General features: G+C 42.3%; 1 protein-coding gene across 2 annotated transcripts in view; it reads right to left on the bottom strand.

Annotated features, from left to right (window-relative positions):
- Positions 1-17,508, bottom strand: part of AKAP6 (A-kinase anchoring protein 6) — a 325,414-nt gene that overhangs the window by 122,833 nt on the left and 185,073 nt on the right. For both annotated transcript variants that reach the window (XM_015415204.1, XM_015415203.1), the window contains one exon: positions 4,618-4,766. In XM_015415204.1, coding sequence (XP_015270690.1) covers positions 4,618-4,766 — 149 coding nt within the window. The remainder of the gene's footprint in view (positions 1-4,617; positions 4,767-17,508) is intronic.

The following is a 17,508-nucleotide window of genomic DNA, read 5'->3' as shown; positions in this document are numbered from 1 at the left end:
AGCATCATGCCATTTAAATAATGACAACTTAATGTGCCAAAGCACTTTATGGTTTGAAATCTAAACCTTGTTTGAATAATGTAGCGCTTTGGACACTGATCTCATCTGAATTTCTAGAGTACTGACTTAGTAACAGGAAATGTATAGTTTATGTTGCCCTGCACCTCTTCCAATAAGATTACTCTTGTAATCTTAGCTTGCATTCTGCTGTGCCAACCTCAGAAACAGCAGTCCATGTTGGTCTGAAAAGTTTTCCTTTCTAACATGCACTGAACAATAAGTGAAGCTGAAAACACAGAGAATTACGAGAAATTTTAACTTATATAAAAATATAACTAAGGTTTGAATCCCATAAAGAACATTTGCAAGGACACTGTCGGTGCAGCCCTTTGATGCCATCTTCCTCTTCCCACTATACATTCCTGTGACTTGGGGCGTGTACTTAAAAAAAATTCATGCTAATTTTACTATGGGATTTTGTCAAGGGCATGCTTTTCAATATCCAGAATTTTTGGGAATGTTGTTATTGGTTCAGGATTTTGATTCAGGTCCATTATTTGTATTGTGGAATTTGGGGATCATTATTATTGCCACTTTATTTCTTTAATTAAATTTCTAAACCATCCTCCCATATAAAAAGCAGGGTTCAGGGAGGTGTACAACAATAAAAACATTCATAAAAGAAGTTCATAATTTGAATACAATAAAATACAACAATTGTCCTAGGTAGATGATGCTGAGCTTCTGACTGTGTTACTGCCCCATGGGAGGGGGGAGGCCAGAGAAATGGGAGTGCCAGACAGATGGAAACCATCGCTGCACTCAACCAAATGCCTGGCAAAACATCTCTGCCTTACAGGCCTGAAAAGCACAGATGTTATTCAGCAGAGAGTTCCATCAGGTTGGAGCCAGGGTGGAAACTGCCCTGGCTCTGGTCAAGGACAGCTGGATATCTCTCAGGCCAGGGACCACCAGTAAATTCTTATATGCAGAGTGCAATGCTCTTTGAGGGGGGGTATACCAGGAGAGGTGGTCCTGAAGATATGTGGGTCCCAGACCATTTAGAGCCTTAAAGGTTAACACCAGAACCTTGAACCTGATTTGGTACAGTGCAGCTCGTGCAGCACAGATTGAATATGTGCCATTATAGAATCATAAAATCATAGAATCATAGAATGTTAGAGTTGGAAGGGATCTTGCAGACCATCTAGTCCAACCCCCTGCACTCTGCAGGAGCATAGCCGAAAGATAGCCCTACAACATACCCGGCCTCCACTTGAAAACGTCCAACGAAGGAGCATCCACCACCTCCTGAGGCAGTCTGTTCCACTGCTCAACCACTTTTACAGTTAGGAAGTTTCTCCTAATATTTAGCTGGTAACGACTCCCTTGTAATTTCCACCCATTAGATCTAGTCTTGCAATCCGGAGCAAGAGAGAATAGATCTGCTCCATCTTCTACATCCATCTTCTACAGCCCTACAGCCCTTCAGGTACTTGAAAACTGCAATCATGTCCCCTCTACGCCTTCTCTTTCCCAGGCTAAACATACCCAACTCTTTCAGCCTTTCCTCATGACTTGGATTCCAACCCTCTCACCATCCTAGTTGCCCTCTTCTGGACACACTCGAGCTTGTCAACATCCTTCCTAAAATGTGGTGCCCAAAACTGGACACAGTACTCCAGGTGAGGCCTGACCATAGCAGAATAGAGCAGAACTACCACCTCCCGTGATCTGGACACGATGTTTCTGGTAATGCATCCTAAGATTGCATTAGCTTTCTTCGCAGTCACATCGCACTGCAGGCTGATGTTTAGCTCGTGATCAACCAGAACACCCAGATCCCTTTCACATGTGCTGCTGTCAAGCCAAGTCCCTCCCATTCTTTACCTGTGCCTTTGATTTTTTGTACTCAAGTGTAGGACTTTGCACTTGTCTCTATTGAAATTCATTTTATTTGTCTCAGCCCACTGTTCCAGCCTATCTAGATCGTTTTGAAATCTGACTCTGTCTTCTTCAGAATTAGCAATCCCACCCAGCTTCGTGTCATCTGCAAATCTGATAAGCATCCCCTCTATGTCTTTCTTCAGGTAATTTATTAAAACATTGAACAACACCGGGCCTAGGACCGAGCCCTGCGGCACTCCACTCGTGACTTCCCTCCACATAGACGCAGAGCCATGTATGATCACTCGTTGGGTATGATTTTTCAACCAACCATGAATCCATCCAACAGTTGCACCATCCAGCCCAGACTTAACCAGTATCCTCAAGGATATCATGAGAAACTTTGTCAAATGCTTTACAGAAATCTAGATACACTATGTCCACAGTATTGCCAGAGTCAAAACATTTTAGTAACTCTGTTAAAAAAGGAGATATGGTTGATCTGGCATGACTTATTCTTGATAAACCCATGCCGGCTACTACCAATTAACTCATTCAAGGTGCTCACAGACAGAGCGTTTAACAATCTGCTCTAGAATTTTTCCAGGTATTGACGTCAAACTGACAGGCCTGTAATTTCCTGGGTCTGTTTTTTTATCCCTTCTTGAAGATCGGGACAACATTCGCTCTTCTCCAGTCTTCTGGCACAACACCAGTACTCCAGGAAATCTCAAAGATTAGAGCCAGAGACTCTGAAATAACATCTGCAATTTCTTTTAGCACCCTGGGATGCAAGCCATCTGGCCCTGGAGATTTGAAAGTATTTAAGGCAGCTAGATGCTCTCTAACCATTTCCTTACTTACTCTGGACTGGCAGTTCCTCCTTCCTTCATATGTCCTGCATTCTTCAGTTTGTATACAGCTCTCCTTACAGTTCCTTACAGTTAAAGACCAACACAAAGTGAGAGTTGAGTAATTCCTAGCAATGAACTTACCCCATCCCTGCTCTTTTTGATCTAAACATTGGCATAGAAACCTTTCTTGTTATTTTTAGCACAGAGTCCCAGCCAGAACACTGGGACATTCTCTCCCAATGAGGCAGCAGGAGCGGTGAGGGGAGAGAGGACGTGCACCCATGGCAAACAACTGTTTGTTGGCACATGTGCTCTTTAAATTCTGAAAGGCCATTATTCACTGTGGGAAGCGCTGAACTCCAAACTCTGAAAGCCAGGTAACATACCCCATAGGTAACAATGGTCCTTTAAAATGTCAAGGACACTACATTGCCAAACAGCTGAGAGGAGGTGCTATAAATAATGGGCAGTAGACCTGGTCTCTGGAGTTTAAAGGGCCATTATTTCCTATGCTAATGTGGCTACTGGGCTCTGGAGACCAGGTCTACCATCCATTTAGCGCAGCCCACAGCTCTCTGGCAGTGCATGTTTAGCCATTATTCTACATGGGGGAAGACTTGTTGTCAGGTCCCCACAGCAACAACGAAGTACACACTTGTAGAAAGGTTTTACTTTTATTGAAGCTAAAGGTGCATTGACAGGAACACTGTTAGGAATGACTTGGAACCAGAGAGCACGTCAGGATATAGTACATTCAAATCAGCAAGACCCAATTGTGGGAGTTCCCGCGCACGGCATTAGGCCTGAGAACTAATGGTACTAATAAGCATAACAGGTAAAACTTCCCACGACTCATCCGAGGGATAACCCAAGCAACCTCTACAGCAGATCTCCTCCTGCGGCCTTGAAAGATACGTGTTGCTGTGGCAAAGCAATTAAGCGCAAGGAAAGGAATGCGCATGAAAGTGAAAGTAGGGGAAAAAAACACTTGGCAGCTTGCTGACACTTGACCTCCAAAGTTTTCTGGAGCTTTGCCAGAGATTGTCATTTGACAGACATATGATAGAAAAGAGGTGAACCACAAAAAATAAGAATGGAATGATCTTCTTTCCATAAAAATGTCTAGTAACTTTTTTTTTTTGGCTTGGGGATAACGTGCCTCTTTCTTTTTAATAATCCACTGGGAAATGATTCCACAAATTTAAAAATAAGTCATGTAATGAATAATTAACTTATGGAAGTCATGGAGACAGGATCTTGCTGAGACCACTATTCTATATGACTTTCTCAAGCAATTAGAAATATTCATGCAGGATAGGAATCTACAATGGCTATTGGCCATGAGAACTAAAAATTAAACTTTTATATTCAAAGACAGCATACTATGGTTTTACTATCAGATGATGGGTCTCCAGCATGACTCCAAGTTCTTCAGGGACATGGAGAAGAAAGATACTTGGTGTGATCCAACAAGGCAAACCTTACATTGGTTTATGTCTTTAAATAAATTGTTGATAGGGTACATTGGGGATTCCAAAGAAAGGAAGGACCAAGGCTCACATACTGACCGTATTGTTTAAAATAATCTTAAAATAAGAAGCAGCAGTGGTTAGGCATACTTTATGGTAATCAGTCAACATATGGCTATGGGTCTGTACACACACACACACACATAACATTTTGAGTGTGCGTGTATGTGTGTGTATACAGTGGCAGGGAGGGAGAGAGAAAGCAGGAGAGAAGAATGTATGATTCTTTGGTTCTTGGCTTAGTAGGAAAAAAACCCTCCTCTGTAGCACAGGAGCAAGGAAAAGAAGATCATGTTTAAAAAATACAGATCACTGAGAATAAAACAACAAAAAGAATAGTTCCCTACCCATTACTTCCCACTGTGTGAACTTTTGACATATCCGCAAACTCTTCCTTTCGCTTGCTACTGCTGTTGTACTGCTCGCTGTACAGCTTTAAGGACATCTGTTCAACAGCATCTCTTTGTGCTTCCAGATAGCATAGCTGAACCTCAGCCTAGGGAAAGAAAACAATAAGAAATGAACCCTTTGTTTTAATTCACAAGGAATGCATTTGCAACGGCTTTCCAAGTCCACAACAACTCGGGGGGGGGGATGTACGTGTATGTGCATATAATTCTCAAAGTTATCATAATATTATCATGTTATTTAGTAAAATTGGAACTGCTCTTCTTTATTTCAGGAATGGGACATCATCACATACCCAGTTTGATTTGGTTCCCAGGAAGAAGACTGATGTGAAAAGGAAAAAAAGGTGCTGAAGCAGCAGCTGATTGGGGCAGTGAAGAGGCTGGCTCTGGAGCACCAGAGTGGGTGTTGGAACGAGGGGGAGCACAGCTGCCTGGATCCATGGCAAACCTGTTTATCCCCCACCATCACAGAAAAGGGCCCACGGGGCAAAAACATATGGAAAAAGCACTTCCATGCTTCAGCTCAATCAGATATATGATACAATAGCTGGATTAGCATTACAACCACATATCATCTGAAACAGCTTCCTTTTATCGCTTCTGCCTTGTGTAGTATCTCTTCTTATAATAAAAGAGTTTTGGTGTCCCTCCTGGACATGCTTCCACAGCCTTTCGCCCGCTCATCTGCCACTCTCACAGTCTTCCAATCTGGTGGCTGCATTGGCTCGCTGCGTTGGCTCGGCCCCGCCCACTGAACCGGCGGGCAGTGTTTTGCCCTCAGTCTTGAGGGAGCTGGCGAAGGGGATGGATGCTTCGCCGAGAGAGCAGCAACCCCTCCACGGGGGAGAAGGAGGCAGACCTAGCGAGCAGCGGAAAGCAGGGGAAGCACTCACCTTCACTGCCCCTCGTGGCCCCTCTCCCTTGGCCGCAAGGCCTGCACTTCGTCAGGGTGATAGCTCAGCGGGCTGCATCACAGAGAAGGCTGCCCAGCACCTTTCAAAGGCTCCCCTGCCTTCCTTCAGCAGCAGCGCCAGTGCCAGGGAGAGTATGGCCTAGAGGAAACAAGCTGCAGCTCCTGGAAAGCCGGACTCTCTCCTGAGGAAGACACTTATATTGGCTCCTGTGTGGGACTAACTACTAACTGTCTCCTCAGTGGCTGTTGGTAGGCAACCAACTTCTGTCAGTAAAAAAACACTTTCCTGTCAGAATTAACTTAAAACATCTCTCCTTTTTGCCTCCACCATGGCTGGCTGGCTGGCTAACGAGGTGGGCCAGTGACCATCAAACCATTCTCTTCAACACCCTACTGTGCGGCTGACTTTCCCCTAGGGTTGCCAATCTCCAGGTGAGACCAGGAGAGCTCCCACTGTTACAATTGATCTCCAGATGACAGAGATCAGTTCCCCTGGAGAAAATGGCTGCTTTGGAAGGTAGACCCTATTGAGTCCTTCTATCCCCCCCCCCCAATGCTGCCCTCCATAGGATCCACCCCCCAAATCTCCAGGTATTTCCCTAATCAGAGGAGGCAACTGTGCTTTCTCCTCAGTGCCTGTTGCTAGGCAACCAGATTCTGTCACTAAAAGGCCCTTTCCACACCTATTTTGGCTTTTGGGAGAACACTCCTTGGGGCCAGTCCTGATAAGGTTGCCAACTCCAGCTGGGAAATTCCTGGAGATTTGAGGGATGGAGCCTGGAGAGGGTGAGGTTTGAGGAGGGGTGGGACCTTGGACAGGTACAATTCCATAGTCTCCACCCTCCAACCCAGCCATTCCCTCATGGGAAACTATTGTTGCCAATCTCCAGGCAGGGCCTGGAGATCGCCCGCTGCTACAATTGATCTCCAGATGACAGAGATCAGTTTCCCTGGAGAAAACGGCTGCTTTGGAGAGTAGACACTATGGCATTATCCCCTGCTGAGTCCTTCCATCCCCCCCCAATGCTGCCCTCCATAGGATCCACCCCCCAAATCTCCAGGTATTTCCCTAATCAGAAGAAGAAGAAGAAGAAGAAGAAGAGATTGGATTTATACCCCGCCCTTCACTACCCAAAGGTGTCTCAGAGCGGCTTACAAACTCCTTTCCCTTCCCCTCCCCACAACAGACACCCTGTGAGGTGGGTGGGGCTGAGAGAACTCTGACACAAACTGCTCTTTTTCAAGGACAGCTGTGCCAGAGCTTGTGACTGACCCAAGGTCACATCAGCAGGTGCAAGTGGAGGAGTGGGGAATCAAACCCGGTTCTCCCAGATTAGAGTCCGCACACTTAACCACTACACCAAATCAGAGGTGGCACCTGTGTTTTCTCCTCAGTGCCTGTTTCTAGGCAACCAGTTTCTGTCACTAAAAGGCCCTTTCCACACCTATTTTGGCCTTTGGGAGAACACTCCTTGGGGTCAGTCCTGATAAGGTTGCCAACTTCAGCTGGGAAATTCCTGGAGATTTGAGGGATGGAGCCTGGAGAGGGTGAGGTTTGAGGAGGGGTGAGACCTCAGACAGGTGCAGTACCATAGACTCTGCCCTCCAAGCTAGCCATTTCCTCATGGGGAACCATTGTTGTCAATCTCCAGATGTGACCTGGAGATCTCCCGCTGTTACAATTGATCTCCAGATGACAGAGATCAGTTCCCCTGGAGAAAATGGCTGCCTTGGAGGGTAGACCCTGTGGCATTATCCCCTGCTGAGTCCTTCCATCCCCCCCAATGCTGCCCTCCATAGGATCCCCCCCCCAAATCTCCAGGTATTTCCCTAATCAGAGGTGGCAGCTGTGCTTTCTCCTCAGTGCTTGTTGCTAGGCAACCACGTTCTGTCACTAAAAGTCCCTTTTCACACCTGTTCTGGCCTTTGGGGGAAAACTCATTGGGGCCAGCCATGATATGATTGCCAACTCCAGCTGGGAAATTCCTGGAGATTTGAGGGATGGAGCCTGGAGAGGGTGAGGTTTGAGGAGGGGTGGGACCTCAGACAGGTACAATTCCATAGACTCCACCCTCCAACCCAGCCATTCCTTCATGGGGAATCACTGTTGCCAATCTCCAAGTGGGGGCTGGAGATAACTTAGAATTACAACTGCTCTCTAGGAGGGAGGGGGAGGAGGTGGAAAGCTGAAGCCAGGGGGCAGATAACGGTAGGTTGACAGTTGGCTGGGAGGGAGATCAGGTTGCCAACTCCAGGTTGGCAAATTCCTGGAGATTTGAGGGGTGGAACCTGGAGAGGGTAAGGTTTGAGGAGGGGTGGGACCTCAGACAGGTACAATGCCATAGACTCCACCCTCCAAACCAGCCATTCCCCCATGGGGAACCATTGTTGCCAGTCTCCAGGGGAGGGATGGATATCACGCAGAATTACAACTGCTTTTCAGATGGCAGAGATCAGTTCCCCTGGAGAAAATGGTGGACTCTGTGTCATTATACCCTGCTGCGGTTGCCACAGCAAACTGGTGCTGAGTGCCCAAGGCCTGGGCACTCTGCCAGAGCTTCTTTCTAGAGCTCGCTGTATTTATTTCTATAACAAGCCTTATTCCTAGTTTAAAATATTATGTTGAAGGTCCCACAGGAAGCTCCAGAATATTTTCAACTTGATGTAAATAAAAGCAAAGACATCAATTAGTCATTATTGTATCAATTAACATGCCAAAGATTGGCCAGCAACTTGCACTTTAAAGCAAGATGAAGCACACAGGCCCTCATGTTTTCTTTTAGACTCTTTCCTGGTCAAAGGGCTGTTGAGTAGTATTTCACTTCAAAACTACTGAATCCATACTTTATACATTGCAGCTGTGGTGATGAGCTGGATTCCAGAGATCACAGCGCCAGGTGACATGGAGATATATCTGGCTTTTTGTTGGACTTGCCCCTGGGTAGCTGGGAACAGTACAGAGGCAACTTTGATTTTCAGAACACTTTGGGGCCATGCTATTGTGTTCTTTCAATATGTTCCACTGAAATGCAAATACAGCATAATAAAATTATAATGCACTTCAAAAAAACAGCATCACTGTCATTCTATTTCCCCATTATTAATAGGCTGGAAACTATTCTATAAAGGAAGGGATGGCTCCTGCATTTAATGGAAAATGGTCTCAGAGGCTTAGAAAAGCTCAAACAGCTCCCATTATACAAGGCAGGGTCATGAGTAAGAAAGGAGGTCATGAGTGTAAGCAGTCTCTGGCTGTAGACAGACTGGTGGCTTGGAGTGATATGGCTCCACCTCTAAGTGTAGCACTTTAAAGTTTTGTGGGGCATACCAACCAGACAGTACACCCTGCTGAGGATCACCTGCACATCCATCCCGTGGGCACACATTCACATTACTGTAATGCCTCAGCCATGGAGTGTGCTGCCCAGTCATTTTTTTAAAAATGCAGGTGTGTGTGTGCATATGCGCATACAGGCAGACACTCCCCTCCCCAGTGGCTGAAATGGATCTGCAGGTTCAGACTGCCAATCCATTCTGTGTGCACTTCCTTGCATTCAGACATCCGGCCATGCATGATGAATGCATGGGGAACTGGAAACACCACATTATTTGGTGTCTATTTACTCCGTTTCCAACTCATCGTAAAACAGGGTGAGTACGACTGGGGAACGGCTTACAGATGTTGCTGCGTGATCCTGCTGGTTTAATCCATTAGGTGAACGTAGCTGTATTGGGCCAAACTGCCAGTCTGACTGCAGTCTCTAATTGTATATGTCATGTACAGAAGGGTGCTAAGAAATATTCTGCACAAACAGATCAAAGAGATAAAGGTACAGAAAGAGAAATCTGCAAATGTGTAAACAGCAGAAATACATTAGCATTAGTGTGGGGTGATGGTTTGTCATTATAAAGATGAGCCCTGGAAATCTTTGGACTTGCATAGTTCCTCCTCGTCACAGGAATAGTTCCCAAATCTCACTTCCACTTTCATGGCAAACCATAGACACACCCAAACCATAAACTATGATGGGTTTTGCATCTCCAAACAAGGATTCCAAATTCATTCTAAACTGTAGTTTGTGATTCAAAGGGGGGGGGGAAATGTTTTGTAAAAACAAACAATTTCTGAGCTTTTCTCAACATTGAGAAGGAGGTGGAGGGGGAAGAGACTGCATGAGCCTAAAGATTCCAAAGACTTCAATGTGAATGAATTATTCCTATACCATATTCCATAAATTCCAATATGCATACATAGCTTGGCATTCACTGGGTTTTCCTTGTTCTCTAATATGTTCTCTATTAGAATAACAACTGTGAGGTCTGGCCAGTGGCCTAAGGTTCCAGTCCTAATGACAATTATTCATCGATATTGCACAAATTATGTTAATTCTAATAAAAAACAATTGTGTTTACAAGTGGCATCCATGATTTGGTTTAAAGAGGAAGCAGGCAATGCAGAACAAAAGTTTACATGTGTTATAAAGAACATTTCATCATGTCTAACCAACAATCACCAACCTGAATTTTAAGAGAAGCAGTATAGAAATATGCAAATAAAATTAGTGTTTCAATTTATGCTTCCAATGTACTGCAACATTGTTGCATTTTTCATTAAGCAATAGTAGAACTAAATTGGTAAGACTATTGACAAATGTATTCTGAGGCTAGACAAGGCACACGTCTACAAATTTCAGAAGAGTCCATTAATGACAAAAAGAAAGGCAGATGCTTCCTTAGCTGGCCAGGTAATTTCTCTTCTGAGGGACACAAATTAAATTTCTTTCAGAAAAGAGCTCTTCACAATTACCAATGTTTATTAGTTTAATAGCTTGGAGTATCTGGCATTGTTCTTAACAAGACATTCCAGCTTTTGATTTATGCTTGTCAGAAAGCCAATTAGCTGTATTTTTGTTTTAGTTATTGTCATTATTAATAACATGTTGTCAGTAGCCAAAACTTTCCAAATGAGGTATCCTATAAAAGAAAAATAAAAACCACTCTTCTCAAACTAGTTCTCAGGTTTTTCTCATTACTGGGTTTCTTGAACTATACTTGTACCATGGATTGTTCAGCTGTCTTGGTTATGTGTGAACACAAATCCTCTCAGTCCAGTGTTGTAATCTTCAGCAGCTAAATGATTGAATGTATTTAGAGGGAAATAGGGGAGCGGTGGCACAGGGGATTTATCCTCTGGTTAAACATCTGAGCTGAACAGGACTGCTGTCAGTTCGAGCCCCGCACTTGGTGTGAGCTACCAAGTCTTGTCCCCAGCTCGCCGTCCACCCAGCGGTTCGAAAGCTTCGGCGAGTAGATAAAATGGGTACCGCTCCTTAGAGAGGGCGGGCACACTAAATCCCCCTCATGGGTGAGGTGTTAGCCGATAACGGAAGGTCCGTGCGGAACATCATAAGCCGAGAAAAGATCTACGCAGCCGCAATGGGACATTCCGGCCATTCCGGCCAGATGGTGGCAGTGGTGTGCTGCAACCAAGAAAAATGCTGACGACATCAAAAGCGACGCCGAGAGAGAAGAAGAGAGAAAGAGAGAGAGAGGCTGCCAGGACCATGCCTGATGTTCACCGCAGATCATAAATTCCTTGTCGCCTGTTGAATGTGTGTAATTTAAATGATATATGTTGTCCTCCCTTACCCCCCTCATTGTTAATCCCGCGTCAAGAGTAACTGTAAATCGCTCAGAGCCGGCAGCTGCAAGGATTGAGCGATCAATAAATTGAAAGATTATTATTATTATTATTATTATTATTAAATTCCATATCCCATGTTCCACTTTCATAATTTTCACTAATTTAATAATTGCTCTTTGGGTATGTGTATACCAAATTTCAGCTTTCTGGGTTTCTGGGAAGCACTATAAGCATTTTCTGGTTGACTTGTGGTCTCCAATTCTAGGGATTGACAGACATTTGCACTTCACAATTCTCTGGTATACAGGGTATCTTCAACAATATATTTGTTAAATTTCCTCTTCAATGGTGATTTAGTCATTTTGAGGTACAATTTACCCCCCTGACTTTACATGCTGCTGTGACTGCCAAAATATTTCTTGCTGTTTCCCCCTTTCTCATTTATAACACAAATGCTTCTCTTGATCAGCTCCACAATCCTCTAAGTGAATCTATACTATACACAACTGCCCTCAGGAGAAATGTCCCACTTTGTCACTTGACAATATGTTTTCTCTCTGCATCAACTATTTTTATATGTAACTGCTGTCTTCAGCTACTGTAAACATTTTCAGCAGGCAAAAATCCAGGCAGATGTGAGCATCACATAGATCTTTCTGATTTCTGTACAAAGTCATCTATCAGTGACTGTTTGCTGTACTTAAGGCTTTCCCCCTTTCGAACAGCTCATGTTCTACTGATATCATTGCAATTCCAGAGATGCTTTGACAACTTTAAGTAGGTATTGATTAGTTCATTTTTAAAAAAAACCCAACTATATTCTTCAGAGGCCACTGTAACAGACAAGAAAATGTGCACAACAAAGCATAAGAAAAAAAAATCCACTGACGATTATCATTTTAGGCTTTTTAACATGATAAAGACATTGCAGATGACTCATAAGTACAGTTGCCAGGTCTCTCCAAGCAGCCAGTGGGGGATGGGGAGTGGGCTTACCAAGAGAAGTCAGTCTCACCCGATGTTTCAGAGATGTGCCCATGTGACTACCAACATGACTCAGAAGTTATGTAGGCACATCAGGGCAATGGTCTGTTTTTTGGGCAAAAACTCTATGGTAGAATTAGCTTCTACAATAGAGTTTTTGCCCCCCCAAAAAGCATCACCCTGGCATGCCTACATAACCTCTGGGTCACATTGGTAGTCATATGGGCACATCACTTCTACCATAGAGTTTTTGCCTATGCCATTTTTGGGTCATGTTCATGTAGGCATGTCGCTAAAATGTCAGGTGTTCCACCTTTTTTTGTGGTAAGTCCACCCACTGCGGGGGTCTGGCATCCCTACTCATAAGCAGTGTTCCCTCTAAGCTGTCAACTGTTGTGAGCAAAAAATTTACTTTGTGAGCTAAAAATCTGTAAGTATCTGTAAGTATAAAAGTCCTGAGCGAGCCTAAATTTTTAAATTTTAGGAAAATTCAGTTTGGAAATGGAAATGGAAAGAAAGGGAAAGAAGGAAATGGAAATAAAGAGAAAGGAAGAAATGGAAAGAGAGGAAAAGGAAATGAAAGAAAGAAATGGAAAGAGAGGGGGGAAAGAAATTGAAAGAAAAAAGGGAAAGAAATGGAAAGAAAGGGAGAGAAAGAAATGGAAATAAAGAAATGGGAACAAGAAAAAGAAAGAGAGAGAGAGAGAGAAATTGAAAGAAAGAAATGGAAAGAAAGGAGAGAGAGAAAGGGAAAAGGGAAAAATCTGTGCACTGGGGGTGATATTGTAAGCCATCTTGAATACAGAGAGATAGGATATAATTATTTTAAAGAAATAAATACCTAACATACACAAGGATTGCTGATATATTTTGACAATGGCCACCTGCTATGGTTTAAAAGCTTCAGCAAAGCTAACTAGTACACTTGGCTTTCAAGGATAATGGGATATGGTCTGGCATAATACTAATTTGCTATAAATTTTGCATTGAACAACTATACCCGTGGGTGAAGCTAACAGCTTTGGTACATAAATGATCTTGTTTGAAGAACTGTTGAAGAGCAAAGACCTATGATTAAGTTCTTTGGTAGGATGATCTTCAGGATAACAATTTGAAAACTAATTGCCCCTCCCTTCCTTAGGACAGGTAAATGCATTATATTCAGGGTCCACAGTATATCACCAACTGCTGAAAGAGATTTCTGATGCTCAGTGCCACTGATCCATGGGTAAAACTTGCACTTGTACCCTTCTAGCTGTGCAGGTGACCTGGCCAAATAAATCTCACTGAAGGAAATGCTTTGTTCCAATAGTTCAGACCTAAAATAAATGGATTCTGTTTTATATTCCTCTAATATCCTTTGAAAGCTTTGCCTAATTAATATTTTAGTGCAATAAATGCACAGTGGTTACTTATTTGTTGTAAAGGAACTAGGCAATATTCATCCAGGTAGCAGTTGAAAGAAAATTATATTACCCTAGGATTGCTGGCATTTAATGATGAGGGTAATATGCTTGTACAAATGTGACATGTACCTTCAAGTGTCCATGTATCACAACATTACTGTCTGCTTATCACTTGTCTATCTGACTGGTAGTGGCTCTCCAGGATCTCAGGCAGAGGTCTTTTAGGTCACATACTATCTAATTCTGTTAACTGAAGATGCAAGCATTGAACCCTTGGACCTTCTGCATTAAAAACAAACTTCCTGTGGCATGATTGCAGCCTTTGGGCAAAGCTCATGGCTGATGCATTACAGTTCTAGGCCTGAAATTTGGAAGACCCAGATTCAGCTCTATAGCTCAGACATGAAGCTTACTGACTAGCTGTGGGCAAATCACTGTATCTTCTCCTACACTTATTGCAGAACTATTAATGACAGAGGAAGAAGGCTAGGAGAGATACCAGAGCAACAAAGGAAAAAACTCACAGGTACACACTTTGTAGGAGTTTGTATGAATGCTGTTCTTTCAAGCAGTTCTTTTGACAACACAGGCTGTCCCACAAAGAGGAGCTCAGGCTGTAAACTCATTACCATCCAACTAGCAGTATTTCTTTCTGTAATATCTGAAAAGGGATATATGCACGTGCTCCCTTATTGGAAGCTTGCACACTATTTCATCACCCCTCCCCCCCACAGGTTTTTCTTTGGTTCACAGAAAGATACATCATTGGAAGATGCAGCTGGCGGTGCCACTTGTAAGGTCCAAGACCACTTTAAGAAAACCGAACTGTTCTACATCTAAACTGTTTGTATTGTTAAGAGGTCAACTTTCCTGCTGCTGCTGAATTTCTGGCAATTTGCATACCATTAAAGCATTAGCCATAATGTTCGGAAAATTTAATTTTAAAGCTGTGCTATTAAAGATGTTTGTGGAATTGTAAGCATCTATGACAGCTGGGAAATTTGTTAACACTCTGATAGTTACACTATTTGTGCGTTACTTTGGAAGGTAGTAAACAAAATCCCTTTCTAAAGCAATGATTTAGATTTTAATGCAAGGGGAGGTGTTTTAAAAAACAAATTTTATCACAGCAATGCAGTAATAAAGGCAGCCTGCCTTTTTATTTTCAATATTTTGCTCTCAATAAAATATAACTTCAATGCATTTATTTACTTATTTTTGGCCTGGAGGACAGCTTTATGTTAGTGTGTGAAATTGGAGGATCATGCAAGTTTTATGTAATGTTAAAACTATTTGGCTTGTTTTCTTACTTTTTCTGAGTATCGCACTATGCATGGTACAAGCAACCTGCATGTTCATTTTTCCTTTCCTTATATTCTATTACTGCTGTACTACTCCCTAACACAAACAAGCAAGCAAAAACACAGTACGATATAACAGGAAGACAGAATCCTTTCTTCTCTCACTTGGTCAGGCTGCCACACATCTCTGAAATATATATATACATCATGGTGAAAATGACTCTTACTGAGTTGCCATAGTACATGCACTGCCACAGTCATCACACAGAAATCCTTAGATAATGCCAGAAAGGAAGGAGCAAAGTAGGAACAACAAGAATTGCTTTACATATGAAAAACAGCAATTTAGTTATAAAAACAGTAGTGAACAAGCACGACTTTATTGAGTTCTTTTTAAAAATTTAGCCTCCTATGGTCCTAATAGTTTTTTTCCTATGGTTCAGGAATGCACAGTAACACTCAGCCCAGTGCCAATATCCTTATTTCAAAGAGAATCATTCAAGCCGACATCCACCCTGTCAAGAATCTTGACTTTGAGCTGCTAATGCAGAATAAAAATCAATATATATTTTGATCATCTGATGAATATTTACTTCTTTCTTTAACGTTTGGGATTTCAAAATGGAAACTGCTGAATCAAGTCATTTTATTTTTCTGTGTTTGTGCCAACACCAATTTACTACCCTCCAGAAAGTTCCTGAACAAGACATCCCACAGGGCATACTGGTTGGTTTTTCCTGTCAGTCATAACAGGGTGCCAGCAGGGAGCTGTAATCATTTCCCTTTCTTACTGTTAGTGCTCCAAAAAGGAGTAGCTTGATTTACTTCCCCAGAAAAAGTAAACTTGTCTTATTTAGACATACTGTCGAATGCCTCTTCCTTTTGGAGTGCTGCTGAGTCGGAACTGATAGTACCTATTAAAAGTTAAATGCTTGCTTTTGGCTCTCACAAGAAACAGAATTTAAAGCTTAGTTTCAACACAAGGAAATACTGGGAAGACTAAGAAAACAAAGAGCATAAAAAATGTACTTCTCTCCATAGATTTTTTCCCTGAAAAATGACAGTCAAATTCTAGTTGACTGCTATAATAAGCCCCAAGACTTCACTATGTTACAGGGTATGAAAAGACATTAGGCAACATGCGTGTTTCTCTAAAAAACTTAGCAATTAAGATGCAACTTTTGCTGGCTGCTGGTTTCATAAGAAATATATGCTCATTTTTAATATAATGGATTTTAAAAATGTATATCTAAAGTCTACCAAGATCCAGTGTCTCCAGTGACTTTTTTTTTAAGTGTCCTTAAAGCTTAAAAAGAACTGGATTGGTTTCACAAAAACTGTAGGAGCAAGCAATTTTGGTCTTACAGACTCAGTGGAAGGGGTTTAAATTAAACATCAATTTTGTTGGTTTCTCCTTATAAATTAAATAAAAGTGGTAGCAGATGACTTACAGAAGGCTGATATCTGCTAGTACAGTTATGAGACATTATGCAAACAGATGTTTTAAATAAAATAAAATATTTAGATTGCTGAATACAAAGACAATTATAGAATGTCTTTGTTAAATTAAATTTTTCTTTTCTTTTTTCTTTTTTTGGTAAGGGGCAGGGAGACAAAGGGGGAAAATGAATTGTCTTGGAAACAGAACCAACAGGAAATGATCCTATATCTAAAGCAGCTGGAAACTGTAGCTAATATAAATTTACTTGAAAATAAAAATGCTTTATGCCTCTAGAGACAGACTGTAACATGCAGTAAAATAAAAGATGAGAATATAAATGTAACGTTAAATCCTTACTTTATGTCTACATATTGTATTGGGATGGGATGCACTATCACACAGAAGAAAGTTGAAGACTGGTTTTAAAAAAAACCAATTAAAATATGTAACAAATCTGAGCGAAGGATAAAAGTCCTTTTGTAACAACCCCCCCCCCCAATCCAACAACATTTTCTTGACCATTTTTATCTCCTTTCATATAAGTTTAGTCTGGAAGTGATGGTAATATGATACCACTTCTGTTGCATTATCTAGATAGACTAAATCTAATGGGAACTCTTTATCTCTTCACTTTAAGTTACTTTTGATTCATATATTTTTCTGTATATCCAGGGGTCTTTTCGTAGAAAAAGAGCTGCAGGAGCTCATTAGCATATGCTAATGAGCTACTGGGCTATTAGCATATGCCACGCCCCCTGACATCACTGGAAGTGATGGCAGAAGGGGAAGCAAAAGGGGGGGAGGCATCTTCAAAAGCCTCCGCTCCCCTCCCCTTGGGGGGGGGAGCAAAGAGAGAAGGGGTTTAAACTTTAAACCCCTTCTCACTAGAGTTGGGCCACAGGAGGAAAGACAGAAGGAAAGAGAGAGAGTAGAGAGAAGGAAATAAGGGAGGAAAGAGGGAAAGAAACAGAAGGAAAAGGAGGGCAAGAAAGAGAAGGGAAGAAGGAGGGAAACAGGGAAAGGAGGGAAAAAGAGAAAAAGGCAGGAAAGAAAGAAAGAGAGGAAGAAGGAAGGAAAGAGGGAAAGGAGAGAAGGAAAGGAGGAAAAGAGAGGAAGGAAGAGAAGGGAAAGATAAGAAA

Source organism: Gekko japonicus, unplaced genomic scaffold, assembly GCF_001447785.1.
Source record: "Gekko japonicus isolate JY-2015 unplaced genomic scaffold, Gekko_japonicus_V1.1 scaffold83, whole genome shotgun sequence".
Lineage (NCBI taxonomy): Eukaryota > Metazoa > Chordata > Lepidosauria > Squamata > Gekkonidae > Gekko > Gekko japonicus.
Note: the sequence above shows the minus strand (reverse complement) of the source record. Positions and strands in the feature narration are given on the sequence as shown.